This window comes from Drosophila teissieri, chromosome X, assembly GCF_016746235.2.
Source record: "Drosophila teissieri strain GT53w chromosome X, Prin_Dtei_1.1, whole genome shotgun sequence".
In the NCBI taxonomy this organism is placed as follows: domain Eukaryota; kingdom Metazoa; phylum Arthropoda; class Insecta; order Diptera; family Drosophilidae; genus Drosophila; species Drosophila teissieri.
In genome coordinates, this window is record NC_053034.1 from 10,189,947 (window position 1) to 10,208,103 (window position 18,157).

General features: G+C 46.3%; 1 protein-coding gene across 5 annotated transcripts; it reads left to right on the forward strand.

Moving 5' to 3' along the window:
• Nucleotides 1-9,145: 9,145 nt before the first annotated feature.
• Nucleotides 9,146-16,881, forward strand: LOC122624330 (probable G-protein coupled receptor B0563.6). Of its 5 annotated transcripts, none has more exons than XM_043803830.1 (7): nt 9,146-9,289; nt 10,476-10,629; nt 14,128-14,277; nt 14,607-14,700; nt 14,760-16,159; nt 16,220-16,778; nt 16,836-16,881. In XM_043803830.1, the coding sequence occupies exons 1-5, from the start codon at nt 9,146-9,148 to the stop codon at nt 15,565-15,567; spliced, it is 1,350 nt and encodes a 449-aa protein (XP_043659765.1). In that variant the 3' UTR covers nt 15,568-16,159; nt 16,220-16,778; nt 16,836-16,881. The 5 variants fall into 5 exon arrangements, with proteins under 5 accessions (XP_043659765.1, XP_043659766.1, XP_043659764.1 ...); XM_043803831.1 differs by having other exon boundaries at nt 14,760-16,024; nt 16,084-16,778; XM_043803829.1 differs by having other exon boundaries at nt 14,760-16,020; nt 16,084-16,778.
• Nucleotides 16,882-18,157: the final 1,276 nt, after the last annotated feature.

Here is an 18,157-nt window from a genome sequence, read left to right on the forward strand (position 1 = left end):
CCCATTTTTTTTCTATTCTTTCCTTTACGCTTTTGCAGCCCCATATTACATGTCTCGAGCTCCACGGCAGGAGCATCCAATTAAGGGGCATCCCAAGGATTCAGGAGCTAGTTTCCCAAGTGAGCAAGCTGCAAAACTAAGAAAATGCCATAATACGCTTAATATAAAACTTTAATCAGGCTATCGTTTACTTTCTTAAAGCAACGAGACTTGTTAACTCATGCAGACCAAGTTGCAAATGTAATCTATATAAATATCGAAAAGGATGCATTACTTTATTTACTACTAACGAGGCCCTATGTTGCATTTCGTGTAATTACGTGCCAAAAACGAAACTCTAGCTAAAATGGTAAACAAAAACGGAGTAACAACACTAATTGGACTTGGCTTAGGTATTTCAAGAAAAGAGAGAGAAATGCGTTGAGTGAAATTTCCCATCGGCTTGTTAACTGGGCCTACAACAATGACTGCTTATGAGCACTTGCGATACCCCATCGCCAATTTGTGTGGCGACCCTCGTGTCGCGAGCTTTGCCACTGACCTACTTACCAAAAAATGGCTGACTCGGCGGGGGCATGGAAATGGTGGTGGTTGGCAAAGGAGGCAAAGGGAGGGAAAAGGGGGAAAGGCGAATGGCAAAGGAAAGGCGGCGGAAAAGCGAGTCTGTCTGCTGAGCCAAAGGAGAGTACAGCACAGAGCACAATGCGCTTGTTTGATCTGGCTGGACGTGGAACGTGGACCAGGACTCATCGCAGGCATTTGGCCGATGCCAAAAGCTGAAAAGTCGCGTCGCAAGGCGACAATAATTGGCGCAAGGTGCCCCAGTCAAGGAAAAACACGCAGCCACACACACAGACAGTAAGACAGCCAGCCAGCCAGACAGACAGACAAACAGACAGACAGACATACAGACAGATAGAAAGATAGAAAGACAGACAAATAGAGAGACAGACACTTAAGGCGGCTCACGGCTCACTGGGGCAAAAAGGACGTGGCAGGGTGGCGGGGTGAAGGGTGAAGGGGTTCCGAGTGACAGAGATGACAATCAACAAAAGGACCCTCACACACTCATACACCAGCACACCATACACACAAGCACACACAAGCACACACAATCACACACATGGAAAAAATGACAGGAAGCAGCGACGACAGCGCTGACTGCAACCGAAATCAAAATCAAAATGAGAATCGCAAAATGCAAAATGTAAAACGCCGCAAATTGCTTGTAGGCAACACGGGCAACAACAACAACATCGCTGGCGACGGATGGCAAAATGGAAATAGAAGATGAGCGGAAAAGCTGAGCGGTACAAAACCACGATGAAAAGCGGTTACTCTAGGCAAACCGAGTGCCGCCACTGCAACTTTACTCATGTCCTAAAATATACATAAAATTTAAAAAGATTTTTGAACATCATTTAATGGATAACGGATAAATGCAGGATTACATGGATTTTTTAATCAGTAAAGCTTGAAATATGTATTTCAAGGCATACTCTTTCGATATTTAGGTTTTTGAAAAAAAACATTTCAAGCTTTCAACCTAGTGACTGCATTTTTGCTCTTCTTTCGTTGGCGGAAAGGTTTGGGGAAGGGCAAAAGGAAGGGGAAACTGCAGCGAGGTGGCGACCACATACACAGACACACACACAGAGCCAGGCACACACACACAGACACACATATACAGTGACAGTGGAGAAAACAGGGTGAAGGACAATGCGTGCATAACGCTTATTGAAATAGTTCTCAAGTGAGTTCGACGCTGGCGTCGACGTCGTCCTCATCGTCAACGTGGGCTTGCCAAATGGGCCGAAAAGGGGGGGAAATGGGGTCGGGGGTTTTGGGTGGGGGGGCAGGTGGGTGGTCTGTGCTAACTAGGAGGCTGCCATTTAATGCCCAGCGCCGAGAATCGAGTGCTGAGAACCCAGAGCCCACAATCAAAACCAAAACCAGAAGCAGAACCAGAACCAGAACCGGTTGAGACAGCTGATATTTGCAGGCTGTGCCCGCCTGCCACTGTCTGGGTATTACACGACTGTCTCCCGCACACTTCCACTTCCACTTCCCCTTTCACTTCCACTATCACTACCAATACCAATACCCAGACCACTACCACTACCACCAGCACTACCACTACCAGCAACACTACCTCTATCACTGCCACTACTTCCACTTTCTATTTTCCACTTTCGCCAGCCGCCTTTCGCTATATATCTGTTATATATCTGGGATCTGGTATCTGGTAGCTGGTAACTGGTATCTGGTATCTGGCTGCCATTGCCGTGATTGTCAATACGCAATCCGTAATCCGGCGAAGGCTTAGGAAACCGAAGGAAGATAAGCAGCAGCTTACCAGCAGCACGGCTGCTCCAGCTGCCTTCAGCTGCCAACTTTTCTGGGTGCTGGCCAAAGTGGGTGGCCATGGTTCTGATTCTGCTACTGACTCTGGTACCGATTCTGCTACTGATGCCGATTCTGAATATGATTCTGCAGCTGGGGCCAACGCCATCTCGTTGTGGTATTTATATTTGTTTTGATTTCATGCGCTGCTGGCTGAGCAACCTGGCTCACATTGTTTGCCTACGCCCCCATTCCTGGCTTACATCACAACACAAAAAAAAAGAAAAAAAATCAAACAAAACAATAAAAAAAAGAAGGCAAGGAACAGCAAACAAGCAGCTGCTGCAGCCATCCTGTTGATCAACCAGCTTGCACAAAAAGCTGGGAAATTTCAGCCCCACAAATTGTTCCCACTTTCCGATTGAAAGCCAACGAATGTGCCCGCTTTCAATCGGCTTTCAACTTCGATAAGAGGAGGTGCGCCAGCCAGCTGCCACTCAGTTGCTCGTGGGCAGTCGAACGGCATGGATGTGTCGCAGCAGCAGCAGCAGCAACAGCAGCAGCAACCGCAACAGCAACAGCAGCCGCAGTAGTTCTTGAACTGGCCAACAGTCCGCCAACCAGCAGCAACAGATCACACTGCCAAAGTCTTCTGTTTTTTTTTTGCATTTTTTTTATTTTTTTTTTCCTGGTTGCTGGAGGGCTTGCGAAAAGGAAATAGAAATTCAAAGTGTGCTTAAAGTTTGAGTGGATTGCATAGTACCGAACTTGTTAGTGGTATAAAAAATTTCCAAAAAAATCTATATATATATATATTATTCTAAAAACAAAAAAAGTGCGTGAGCTCAGTTGCATTGGCGACGAGAAAAGGGGATTAAAAGGCGAAGAAACTTTTTGGCGCACAAAAGTAGGCAACAGAAAGGCCAACTTTCCTTGCTGGGTGAGTCTATGTGTTTGTGTGTGCCTGTGTGTGTGAGTGTTTATGTGTGTGCGTGGCAATGCCTTAAGCCCTTTGCCAAACTGCAACCGCTGAACGCATTTAAGTGCAGATTTATGTTTTGCCTCTCTCACACAGATCCTCGCACTTCGTGCACCACCACCACCACCACCACCATCAAAGTCGCCCACCGACGCAACACTGCCAATTAAAGTTGCCACAGCAGCTGCCACACACACACAGAGTCACTGCCAAAAACGACAAAAAAAAAGAACGAAGTAAATCGAAATAAGAAGGAAACTAAAGTAGCTAAGGAGGAGGAAAAGACTTTGGCCAGCAGCTGAGTTATATTCACTAGTAGCGAATAAGTTTTCCAAGTTCCACTGCCACAGTAACAACTATAGACCAGCTTCAGCTACAGCAACACTACCAGCAACGACAACAACGACAACTACGACGACAACGACAGCAACAAAAGCAACAGCAAAAGCAAACGAAACAGCAACAACAACGTGTTGCTGCCACAAAACGCAGCAGCCGCAACGAGAGCGTCATCTCTGCCCTTCGCACGCCTCTGCGGGTAAGTTGACATTTCATTTTCATTTTGAGTGCATTTTCCCGCCAACGACGACCAGCCACCTTCACCCCGTAACCCCATGCCACGCCCCCCGCTTCGAGGGCGTTTATGTGTGCGTGCTAGTGCCGTTCTTAGTGTTTCTGTGTGTGTGCCGGGGTCAGCGCGTTATTACAAGTTATGTGCTGTGCCAGCAGCAACTCGTTGCTCGCAGCTCGCAGCTCGTAGCTCGATTCAGATTCAGATAGAACAACAATGGCCCTGGGGCGCCCTTTTTTTCCAGTTTCCAGTTGAGGAGCGAAAAACGAACCCAATCCACATACCAATCTCAAAGCAAAGTGGCGGCTAAAGTCACGTTTTTCGAGTGGCAACACAACATTATTCAGATGCCAGTTCCCAAGTCCCCGCGACCAGTTCAAGCTGACAAACTCCGGCTGGCAGCTCACAACTCACAGCTCACAGTTCTCAGTTCTCAGTTCCCAGTTCTCAGTTCTGAGTTCTCAGTTCTGAGTTCTCAGTTCTCAGTTCTGAGTTCTCATAAAATGTGTGTGGGTCAAATGTTAAACGGCCATCAGCGGCATCAGCTGGCAGCAGTTAACAGCGCTCCCCCGGGAAGCACCCATCGAAATATGGACTCCAAGTCGCCCGGGGACACAGAGAAAAAGGAGTCCCTGATCCTTGAAATGTGTTAAAAAGAAGAAGAAGCAATTAGGGCAGGGAACTGCAGAAAATGTGAGAGATGATTGTAATATAAATTCTCTCCTTCAAAAGTGATTATAGGTTAATAAAAGACGTCACGAGATTAACACTAATTTTTTATTAATATTTATTAAGTCACGAAATTAACACTTATTTATATATATATATTTATTAAGTCACGAGATGAACACTTATTTATTTTATTAATATTTATTAAGTCACGAGTTTAACACTTATTTATTTTATTAATATTTATTAAGTCACGAGTTTAACACTTATTTTTGTATTAATATTTATTAAGTGAAGAGTCCGTATTAACACTTATTAAATCAATTAAGAGTTTGGCTCCTTGAGACTATCTACATACATATGTTTTTCATGTGCGGAAAACTATCGACTCTTTGCCTACATTAATAAAGATATCCCAATGAGAGCTCAATAAGCAGCTGGGCCAGCAGTTTCTCCCCGTGATTGTGCATGTCCCTGCGACAGGACTATCCCCGCGACAGGACACTAAGGACACACACTTTGCATGTTTATCTCGCTGCGGGTGGCAGTCCCAGCGGAACAACGGCCATCGCCGTTAAGCAATTTCGATAACTGCCGAGCGACAACGTCAACTGGTCATGCCAATTTATGGCCCAAGTTGCTGTGCGCCGTGCTGTGCATACAAATGTAAATTTAAATTGAAAATTAATCGGGCAGCGCAGGCGCTGCGCGCTCAGCGATAAGTTTTCGATTAAAAACTCACAAGAAATAGAAGTGCCAAAAAAAAAAAAGAAGAAAATATGGCCCAAAGCAGCGAATTTTCGTGGAGTTCGAGAAGTTTCACTTTCGCTGGCCCGGGGGTTTTAATTAAAAGCTTAATTGGAGGGCGGAAAAAATTAAATAAAACGATTGCGTAATTAAAAGCAAACAAAGCCGAAAAAATGCCAGTCGCCAAAAGGTGGTCAGCAAACAGGAGCAGCAGCAATGGCTACAGCAGCAGCAATGGCCATGTCCTGCCAAGGAAATTAAAAACTTAATGGTCAGAAAGGACACACATGGGAGGCTGTCAACGCTCAACGACTTTGGCCAACAAATGGCGCAAGTTTATCGTGTCCAAGTGTGTGTCCTAGTGTGTGTCCAAGTGTGTGTGTCCAAGTGTGTGTATCCAAGTGTGTGTGCACACTTCATGGGGCCAGGATTGGTGATTAGGCGGCAGCTCCGCCAGATTGGGCAACTTTTCCATGATCGAAGTGGGAAAAGCGTGATTTAAAATTAACAATGAATATAAATGAGCGGTGGGTGACAAGGCGTAAACTCACAAAAGATTAAATTCATTTTGTTTGCTTCAAAAAATAAAACATAGCTTATACGTTTTTAAACTCCGCCTAAAGAAGTTGCATATAAGTGTGTAGTAATATATTTGCTATAGACAGGCAGCTCCTTCTTGCACCTGCAACACTTATTTTTTTCAGCACTTCTTTCCCATTTGAAGCCCACTGTACTTGGATACTCGCCTGCTCCCGGATTCTGGGAATCTACTTAAACTTTGTCTTGAGTTGATTTCCTTTTACAGTCTGCTCATTCTTGTTGCTGGAAAAACTTAATTTGCTCTCTTGCCCGAGTGTGAGTGTCCACATATCTGTAGCTGTATCTGTACTGTATGTGTATCTGTATCTGTGTGCGTGTGCACTCACACGAGTGTGTGTGTATTCCGGCTGACAGGGCTTGTCCTGCCTGCTAGCTTGTCACTAGGGCCACATCATTTTGTGTGTAAATTAAAGACCCGGTAGTCCAGAACCGCCCAGCAAGTAGACAAACTGTCCACACGCACACAGCGACATATGGCAGCGCACACACACAGATACACCGTTACACACAGATACACCGATACACAGATACACCGCTACACCGATAGACACAGTCACATGCACACATGCAGGGATATTCATCTATGTCGCACATCGTTAAGCGCTGCCAGTTTGACTTAATTTGCGTTAAACTTTTTTGTTAAACATATCATTCGCCTGCCAGGCCCCGGCCGCAGATCGCAAATATAGAGGAAATGGGCGGCCCCCTTTCCCGCCTTCCCCCCTCTGCTCCTGCCCCTGCCCCTCCCCCAAAAGAAAATAAGCAAACGTGAAGCGGGAAATGTAAACAAAGGCATTAATCATGCCAGCACACATGCGGCAGCAGACAGGGATAGAGATAGATGGATCGCTGTGGAAAAAAGGATACGAGAGAAGGCGGGAAAGCCGGAAAAGCGGGAAAAGCCCTAGCAGGTCCATTAAGCTACGCTTCGGTTTTGCCTTCTGCCATGGCTTTCCCTGATTTTTTGTCCTGCGTTTCGTTTCGGTGGCAAGATAAACAGGCCAAGTCACTCTCACATGGCGTTCCCACTTCCCCGAGCTCTTCCCCGAGCTACCCCCATGTTTGTTTAAATGACAAACTGCTGTTTGTTAACCGAATAAAATGGAAAGCCAAGCAGAAACTACCAAAAAAAGCAGCGTAAAATGTAAAACAAATCCAGGGTAGGGTAGGGGTGGATACGACCTGCCCACAAGCGAACCCAAACGAACCGAACCGATCCGGGCTTCTATTTATTCGCCAGGCAAACTAAACCGCAATAACTGTAAGTGCTCGGCAAACAGCAGCAGCGAAAGCGAAGAGCTCGAAAACCAAAACCTAACAAGCGACAGTTGACAGTCGACGCCCACGCACACTGAGCCACCCTAGAGCCACCCTAGAGCCACCTTAGTGCCACCCTGGAGCCACCCTAGAGCCACCCTAGAGCCACCTTAGTGCCAGTCGGCGGCAGTCGTGTGTGTCGCACTGGTCTGGCGAATTATTATGATAATCGCAGGCATAAATTATGCCTGAATCCGACTTCAGCATCCACAGCATACTCGGTGCAGGTGTGTCGCTGGTACAGTGAGCACTCAGCACTCTCGCACTCTCGCACTGGCTGGCAAATCCCCCAGCTGCTGCTTGCTTGCGATGGCTTTTATGTTGTGCCTTGGGGAAATTAAGTTTGTGTCATGTTTTGTGTCACACCACACACTCGCCACACACTCGCCACACACCGCAGCTCAAAGCCAGGTGTTCGTTTCGAGTGCTCAGCGCTCAGCGCTCCACAGTGCGTATGCGTGATATGCAAATATGCGCTGGTCCACAGTCCGCCGTCCGCCGTCCAACGCCCACTGTGCAGCCCACTGTGCAGCCGGCGCAAAAAGTGCTGCATACTTGCGGGCTGCAGCCCGAGGCTTACAACAACACGCTTTTTACCATTGCCATTCCATGCTGACACAAAGCCATTAACGGAGCACGCTGTTTGCCCTCAAAGCTCACTTTTTGTTGCCTACACTTGTGTGTGTGTGTATCTGCCCTCTACTTTATACCCCCCGACTCGGGGGCAATTTATCAAGTATTTTATACGAATTTCAGCTGCCTGTCAACGTTGATTTTAGCGCTTAGCCGCCGGCGTTCGCGGGGAAGGGGGGAAAGAGGGGTAAGGGGGGGGGGGGGGTAAGGGGGAGTGGTGCTTGTGGGAGTGGCGAGGCGCAAATAAAACACACCTGTTGCCGCAGCCCACACGTCAATAATAATACACAAACACATATGCGCGCGCGACGCAGACACATGAGTGTTCTGAATGTCCTGGGTGTCCTGAGTGTCCTGGGTGTCCTGGGTGTCCTGGGTGTCCTGGGTGTCCTGTGTGTCCTAAGTGTCCTGTCGCATAATAAAACACCGCCTGGCGAGAACAGAAGTGTGTGGTGTGTTGGCTGGGGGAGCAGACTTGTAACCTCATAACTCAGCATTGTTCTCGGCTCTCTTCTACTCTTTTCTACCCAGCAGATTCTCTGCAAGATGCAGCAGCATGCCAGGATTGCCAGGATCGCAACCAACTCTGCCCGGGCTTGTCACCGGCAAAGATTTTACGAACCCAATGCCGAAGTACGCTGGCAGCACTCCGAGCACTAAACAGGCTGAGCGGAGCCACTAGCACCCCGGATCCGACCAGGTGAACATCTCCGTCTATGCAGTACATACTTATATCTAGATATATATATGTTGATATATATATATAGTGTATCCTGATTTCCCCTGCTCAGCGCCTTTTTTTATGTTCCCATTCAACTGCCAACTTATTTACGGGCCGCAATTATTTCCAGCATTTTATTTTTACGTCTCCCTGGCAGTTGCTTTTCAATTTTTCGTTGATTTGTTTGTGCTGCGCGTCGGCAATCAAAGTCCCAATTGTTACGCCAACTGCCCCGCCCCCTTATCTCGTTCCCCTTAGTCAGTGTGTGTGTGTGTGTGTGTGTTTGTGTTTTGTGTTTCTTTTGCTCTTTGTTTTTATCGCACTGTGTACAAGTGAACGCTTCCGTTTCCGCTAGTCGCGTCACAGTCCGTTTGCGTTTGCGTTTGCCCAGCCACCCACTCTTCCTATTTAAATTACATGGCAATCGGCATGCCAGAGCCATTCATTCATGAGCCTGAAAGACTGAGCACCCCCCCCCCCCCCCCCCGACTATTTTTACACGCAATTTCTTTACTTACACAAATTAAACTCGCTTCGTAGCGGCGGCAACAGCAGAGGAGGAACTATGATAACGAGGCTCTACAACACCGAAGAGGATCCCGCCTACTGCTCGTTCATCTGGGGCTCGAATCTCACCAGCAGCGCCGATGTCCTGGCTGCCAATGCCACGTCCGTCTTCAGCAGCGACCTGAGGGACGACTTCTATCGGGTGAGTGCGTTTTTCCCCATTCCAATAGTCAATATTCAATAGTGCTGCTATTCCGTGATTCCGGCCCCGATTGTGTGCCCATTCTGGTCCGGAATAACTCGCCACCTTGGGCCAGTTAGTTGCGTTGGCCTTCGCAAAGGATGCCTGCTGCGCAGAAAAACTGTTGCCTACTTTCGGGCGCCGCGGGTAGTGCCATTCTGGAATGTTTTTAACCAAAAAAAAAGAAGAAACCAGGGCCAAATGGTAGCGAGTAGCTCATTTCAGGACACAGCAGGCTCCGCTGTTGTTGCCAGGTTGCCTTAACTCTTAACTCTTTAAAGTCGAGCCAACGCTTGGCCAACAAAATTAGGTTTAAAATTAAACGCTTTATGTTGACTTGGTTGCCTAAACTTTTCAGACAGAGAGTTGTGAGCATCAGCAGGATAGAAAGCATGAGCCACGAACTAATAGGAAATCCCCTTTGAATGGCATTTTAAAACTTCAAATGTTTTAGGCTGTAAATGCCGTAAAATTGCTACTAAGTGTAACACAGCATTTTTATTGTAGAAAATATATATAATTTATTTAAAAATTCTTGGACACAATTTTGCTAGTTCTGTTAACAACAACAAGCGTTGGTTTTTAATTTTCCAGCATGGTAACTTGAATATCATGTCATAACAAAACGCAGAGCGTTTTCTTGTCAGCTCGTGAAGGCCAAAAGCCTTCATCTCACTAATGCGGGGTACTAAAAGTTGACCTGGCTGACTGACTGACAGCCAAAAGCTGCTTTGTTCGCAACTCTGGCTCAAGGCTCAAGGCGAGCAGCTTGGCAAATGGGCGAATGCAAAAATAGAAAACAAAGCCTGCCACTGTGTGGCACATTGGGGTGGCACACACATGTGGCGGCAGCAAAGGAGCAAGTGACTCAGGAGCCAGAAGAATGCGAGGCATGCGGCATGCGGCATGCGGCATGCGTATGTACATATAGTATGTGTGTGCATAAAAAGTCACAAAATAAAAGTGTCAAGTTGACTATTGAATTTTTATCTGCGCCAGCCCATCCGAGTGCCAACAAAACGGGCGAAGCCACAAAGAGATGATTTACGAGCTGTTCCCATTTCCATTCCCACACCCCACACACACACACACACACACACACATGAAGAGAGCAATGCTTACACCCACTTGTTTACTATCCTTGCAGGATGTGGAGGATCCGCGGACGGAATCGCTGAGGGAATACTGCTATGGCCTGGTGCTGCCCATCATCTGCGCCATGGGCATCATAGGCAACGTGCTCAACCTGATTGTGCTCACCAGGCGCAACATGCGTGGCACCGCCTACATTTACATGAGGGGTAAGTACAAAAGCACACACATATGTATGTGTACTTCCTTCAGGGAGTCATCGACCACACCCACTCGAAACCAAAAAAGAGGCAAGTGCCTTGTGCCAAAGGAGCAATCATATCGGCTGGCAGCGTTCCTCTATTTCTATTTTCTAATTTGAGTGACTGATTTGAATTTGCAAACTCAGTGGTTGCAAATAACTCATTGGCAGGCATTTTCTTACACTAATTACTGCATTTATGATTGCGAGCCTTCACAGGTAATATTCCACACGAAAATGCAATGTGCCAATTATACCTGCATCCTTGTCGATAAACATCATGGCATCACTCATTTGACGAGCAATTAAAATGTTATTCAGTTTCAACTAATCAAAAAGCAGCATATTAGCTTCGCAATTAGCAATCCGATTTCTGCCATAAGTAAGGTGCTTTAACTATAATTTGGTAACTATTATTCGGTAGTCAGGTGTCCGTTTATTGTATAACCTTACTGCATTTGATTAGACCGTGAAAGCACAATTACATTTTCTGCAATGTGAGCAGTAGCAATTTTGGCTGTTAGCTCATTAAGCAACTGGCTGCATTGAATTTCGTTTGGCATTCTTGATTGCATTGATATGTGATTTATTGAACAATGGGCATGCCCATCAAATCTATACGGTATTCCATTTCCAATTAGTGCAGGCTTAAATATCCAGCATAATTCCACTGCTTGCCACATGTGCAACACAGTCAAATAAATTTAGGTTGCCTCTTCCCTGCTTTCCTCAACTCAAAAGAAAAGAGATCTTTTCACTTTGCAGAAAAAATGAAGAACAACCTAAATACCATGCTCATTTCCCATTTCGAGTGTGATTGGCGATAACCCATATTGGATTTTTGCCCAAAAAGAGACACACTCGTACGTCTTCGCCCACGCAAACATGGGATTTCCTCAGCTTCATTGGCATTCCGCATAAGATGGAGATGGATGTGGAAATGGATGTGGATCTGGATGCGGAGATGGAGGACAGGGAATTGGGCTCGACTCTTGACTGATTGCCAAATTGAGTTTCGCTTTAGAACATATGTATTTCGTATTCCCCATCGCCAACGCCATCGTCTCATTGGCCATTGTGCGTCAGAATTTATTCATTAACCTCGCCGATTTCTGCCAAAATTGAAGCTGCCACAATGCGGCTAATGTATGCGTACCGTCGTACTCGTGTGTATTTGTATTCCTGTGTGTGTGTGTGTGTTTGGAGCTTCATTGAAAGTTATTTCATTAGATGAGACCGGTTAACCCCGTGGAAATTTATGCAGAGCCACTAAGCCCCAGCCACGCCCATCCCCCGCCCATCCTCCGCCAACTTTCTGCTGTATTAGGCAGCATGTCAACTCTATTAGGCACTCGTTTGCTTTATGGCGCTTTAATTGATTAATGAGCACCACTTCCGCCACTTTTCGGTCGGGGGCGGGAAAAAAGGCAACTTTGTCAACGCCGCCACTTGCTGGTAATTTTTTAGCCTCGACTATCACTCATGGCGTAGGAATAGGAGGCTCATTCCCACACCTCTTCCCACCCACTCCAAAAAAAGAAATAGAAAAGTAAAGGCAACGCACAAGGAAAACAGAAACAGGCGACTCACTTTACTTGTCACGGGGAAATTCCGCCGAAGCCGAAGCGGAAAATACCCTGTGTTAAAAGGGTTGACTACACACTGGCATCTTTTGGTGAACTTAATTGTTATATGTTACTAAACGCGGTTCATTACTTCATACTTCAATGCTCCCCCAGCAGTTTGAGCTTCAATTTTAAGCTGTTTAATATGTGAGTTAGAGAACAGAATTATTTTTTTGTAAGAAATCCTAAACTTTTGATTAGAAACTGCTATCGCTCTGGGATCTGGATAGGCCACCTCGAGGCGCGTGCCCAATTACCGCCCGATAAATCTTCGGCTTTATGACCTGCCATGGGCCAAAAGTGTGTGGCCGATCGGACTGGAATTTTAGTGCCCCATAAAAGGGTATTGGTTGTGGAGGGTATTTGGCAGGATCCGGGTGGAATGGTCCTGGCAAAATGTGGAAAATAAAATGTAAAATGCTTCAAATGTAATACGGATGCTATGGCAGCATAATTGATTGCCCTTTCGACTGCTGCCTCAGCCAACAAACAAAATGGGCAAATAGGCAAAAAGGACCTAGCATCCTGCAGCAAGAGCGGTGGCAAGAGGGGACAAGTAGGCAAAAGGGGAAAGGAAAACCCGACGGAGGAAGCAAATGCAAAGCGAGACCCTTTGGCTGCTGACTGACTGAAATATCACCAGCCTCAGAGCTCCACAGTGCTGCTCCTCAAGTGGCAGTAAATAAAAGTTGTGAGCAGCCTCGACGGCATGAGTAATAATGACCGAAATCAGAGTACCACCACCAACACCACCCACACCACCATCGCCCAACTCTCGCTGCTCATTTTATTAAAATAACAAAAATATTTTGCCGCTCGCAGCCTTTTTACGATGCCCCACCGACTGGCGGCCCATTTGTTATTTGGCGGTCATTGCCACCAAATGGTGTCCTGTCGCACGTCCTTGTTCCTTGTCCGTTGTACGTTCCCTGTGCTGGGGCAACTCGTGTGTGTGTTTTGACCAAAGTTATGCAGCTGCGGATGGGCAAAAATGCTTTATTGCCAGCTGGGGAATGCCAAAGTGGCCAGCGGCTGCTTACCCGATCTTAGCTGTTTAAATAAATTTAAGAGAGAGAAAGATCTGGCTGGAAGCACTCCATCACTGGTCCAGCGATCCGTTAAGCCATCGCGAGTCCTTCGAATGAGTGGCCAGCGCTGACAGGGCAAACAAACTGGAGATTGGTATAATGATGGGCAGGACACTTGTCAGGCTTGGCGCAAACAAAACTGACATTTATATTGATGTGTCCCCGCATTAGATGTCCCAATTAGATGCCCATCATTATGAGAGCAGGCTATCCCTGCTCGCGTGTCCTTTTCCCCCTTCTGTTATGTTTTTTTTCGGCTCGGGGAAGTCATACATCGAACATTAGGCTCGGCAGAGCAATTTTGCGGGCAGCGGCAGCTGAAGGGCGCACATGATATTAGTAATAATGTAATTATATGGTCATAAACAAAATAATAAATCAATAAACAACACACACGCACACACACACACACGCAGGCGGCACACGAGTAAAAGTTATCACGGAAAAATAAAGAAGGAAAAATGGGAGGCAGAGCAGAGGAAGTGAAGAAAAGGGAACCGGAAAGCAAAGCCATTCATTTGGCCCCGCGACTCAAGTGCCGTTGTCTGCGTGTGCGTGTGTGTGTGTGTGCGTGTGCGTGTGTGTGGCAGGACTTCCTGTTGCCACATGGACGGAAACGGCGCCATAATTATGCCATAAAGCCAACCATAAAGGACATTTTTATAGATTTGCCCGAGTTAATCCCTTTGTTGTTCGCTCCTTGTTCGCCACTTGCCATCTCTCATGTCCTTTCTCATCCGCACATCCTTGCAGCTTACTCCACCGCCGCCCTGCTGGCCATCGTGTTCGCCATCCCCTTCGGCATCCGCATGCTGGTCCACAAGGATCGAGGCCAGTGGGAGGAGTTCGGCCCCGCCTTCTACACCGCCCACTTGGAGCTTTATCTGGGCAACGGCTGTTTGGGTGAGTCTCGGATTTTGGATTTGCCACAGGAAGAGCTTTCAGGGGTCGAAGCTCAGTTAACAAAAAAGGTTCAAAAGTTGGACTCAGCTTTAAATACAACCAAATTTCAGTTGCTACTAAAACAATATACTTATAAAACAATACGTTATGAAACAGTTGATGTGCCATTAATGGATCATAATTGGCTTGATTTAATAGAGGAGATGGCAGCAGTTCTTAAGCTGTAGTAAAAAGCTATTACTGGATACCTCTGTTAACTCCCATATTTCCCATATTAACATGCAACTTTATCCCATTTCCATAAATCTCACTTTATTGGGCGAGCCCAGGTGTTGGCGTAATGATGTTACTAGTCCTGACCATCGAACGCTACGTGTCCGTGTGCCATCCGGGATTCGCGCGCCCAGTGATGGGACCACCTGGGTAAGTCACTTTAACTCATGTCTGTACTCAACTGCGACTTCATTCCTAATCCCAACTAGCGTTGTGGTATTCCTCACCTGCTTGGCCACGGTGATCGTCTATCTACCGAGCATCTTTCGCGGCGAGCTGATCAAGTGCATCCTGGGCACGAGTGACGTGTACGTGTACTTGCGACGCGACAACACCATCTACCAGCAGACCATCTTCTATCGCGTCTACAAGATCATGCTGGAGGTGATCTTCAAGCTGGTGCCCACGCTGGTCATCGGTGGCCTCAACATGCGCATCATGATGGTCTATCGGCGGACCTGCGAGCGCCGCCGCCAAATGGTGCTCAGTCGTCCGCATGTCCACGGACATGGCCATGGACATGGACATGGACACGGCTATTTGAAGGATGAGGATCCGCGTAAGTTTGCGGAGGAGCGGCGCCTGTTCCTGCTGCTCGGCAGCACATCGATATTGTTCCTGGTCTGCGTCTCGCCGATGGCCATACTCCACATGACGATCGCCTCGGAGGTGTATCCGAGCTTCCCCTTCCAGGTGTTCCGCGCCAGTGCCAATCTGCTGGAGCTGATCAACTACTCGCTCACGTTCTACATCTACTGCCTGTTCAGCGAGGACTTCCGCAACACACTGGTGCGGACCATCAAGTGGCCGTGGCTGAAGGGCAAGTTCTGCCACCAGGCCGAGCACGAGGTGAGTGCCAGTCCACCGGCCACAGCCGGAACCGTAGCGATAGCCGGAACCGGAACTGCAACCGGCACTGGCAACGTATCTAATTTTCATCCGGCAATACCGGCGCTGACTCTCACCCCCGCAGAACCAGAGGACCGGCCCCGGTGTGCCAATGGCGTGCTTCACTAAGGTGGACGGGGGCCATCACAAGCACCACATAACCACCACCTCGGGCCTGGGACGATCGAGTAGCATTTAGCCAATGTCCACTATCCAACAACAACTCCACCACCTCCACCCATCCGCTACTCGATATCCGAGCTCCGTTCTCCGAGTACCCAGAACTCCCAGCCCAGAGTAACCCCACCACCATCCAAGTCCAACAACAACAACACCACCACCATCACAACCACCTCCACTTCCCCCCAGGTCGTCGAGTTTGGAGGGCCCCTTTCTCTCGCTTGAGATCCTGCGGCATTCGAAAGTGTTCAAGTATCGATAAGCGAAAAAAACGATATACGATTAACGATTTACGATTAACAATTTACGATTAACGATTTACGATTAACGATTAACGATTTACGATTTACGATTAACGATAATTGATATCCAGCGCCACGCATTGCGTATATAAGTGTCTGTGTATGTGTGTGTTCCTGAATCATATATATATTTAAATATATGGATAACAATTTTTTTTTGTAGCACTAGGATTAGGCATTTAAAACCCAAACTTAATCACAAACGCATCGGTAATCGTCGAAATAAATACTATCGATAGGTAAAACCAGTTCGACTTTCGATCAACACTTGCGCGCCAAACGACTTCATCACATACTAGGACAGCTTGCGGAATGTGTATGTCGCAGGATCGAGATCCTTGAACCGAACGTATAGATGCAGATATGATAGTTTCGTCAACGGATAGATTGCTTGCCACACTGACAACAAAAGAGCTCGTATACTCTAGTTTAAGATGCATTATGCAGACAGGAACAGGAACAGAAACAGAAACAGGAGCAGAAACAGGAACAGGAACAGGAACAGGACAACAACAGACGGACAGGTGAGACGGAACGACAGCGAGAGAGAAGGAGAGAGCTAGACGATTATGATATACAGACATACAATACTTATATACACACTTGCATACATCTATATGTGAACGATATTTATGTAAACGACGTATTTATGTATACACGCGCGTAACTTTAAGCGAATATATTTATATATGCATATATGTATCTATTGATTATAGCATTTAAGTGCTCGCAAGTGGAATCCTGATTCCGATCCCGGTCACCCCAGATATAGATTCAGATCGATGGTGTATATCTGAGCCCTTTCGTCTGACGAAACTGTATTGAATTGTTGCGCGAATTGAGATTGAATTGTTAATTGTTAAGTTAATTAGTTGTAGTCGCACTACATATAGTTACATATATTTTTAATTCTAGTTATAGTTCGAGGTCTAAGTTATCTAGTTAACTAGTACAATTCCCCCCGCCCTTGGTTGTCAGTCTGAAAGGGGAGGTCCTGATTCCCAAGGAGACCCTTGACCCCTGACCCCTGAGCCCAGGCCGAACGACCCCTTGCAGCACGCGTAGCTAACTTAACTAAATGTGTGTACCTAGTATTAAAACAAAGCAAAGCAACCGAAACTGTTCAGTGATGTCTATTTACCCAGCGCCCAAGGCAAAGCTACGGAATGCATTGCAGTTATCTCAGAAATATCTAAATGTTTAGCTACCCAAAGATGGAGCAGGATTAGCGATATCCTTAATGATGAGTAGAGGCTAGAAGGAGTGGGTCAAACCTTTCAAAATTCCCAAGGGAGGTTCGGGATTTCAAATCCAATTTGGCAACGATTTCACTGAATTTATCCGGAAACAAATTCTGAACAATTGTAGTTGAGACCTCCTTTCAAATTCCAATAACATGTGCAACTTCTTCGAGGTGTTTGACCAATATGCTAAAAATGATACGGTCTTGGGCAAATGAATAGAAAGTTAATAACTTCAAATGCTTTGAATACTAGTTTGAGATGTGAGTAAGCAAATTTTTTCACAGATCTACACACTAGTCGTTAGAAAAGAAAACAATATACTCGCCAGGATATCGACGAATATCCCTGCACTTGGCAACTACTCAAAGGTGAATAATCACATTGAATGAACGTAGAGATCCTTTTGTTTTCGTTTTCCAGAGCTCAGCTCAAAGCCAGGAGAGAAATTAATGTTTAGGAAATTAGATGATCGAATTGAATTGAAACAAAAATGAAGAAAATTAATTAGAAAATGTGAAATGAGAAATGAGAAAAGTCAGGCAACTTGTGGCATTTAGGACACCAAAAACCCGGAAATCAGAACAGGCAGCACGATGGCAAACTACGAATATCCATAAATAGAGTCAGAGCAGCGTGAACGAAGGCAGATGGAGTTTAAACGAATAAACGAATTCAATTCAATGCATAACTTACCCCATAAACAGCATTCAAATATCCGATACGAATAAACAATTTTAATTGGTGTCAAAGTTCAATGAATAAAAATCTTTAGAAAAGCATCTGCCGACTTTCATTCCAAATGCCAGCGGGGGTGAATGAAAAACCGCAGAGTGAGTAGTGTATGTAGTTTCCAAAAAAATCTTTATTACTTAACTATGTATTATTAACAGGAAAAAAAATAAAAGTCGGCTTGTAGAGGCGTGGGAAAATGGAAGAGCAGCGCGATCATCACACAGCAGCAGGAATAATACCGAATCGTCCTTAAAGCTATCC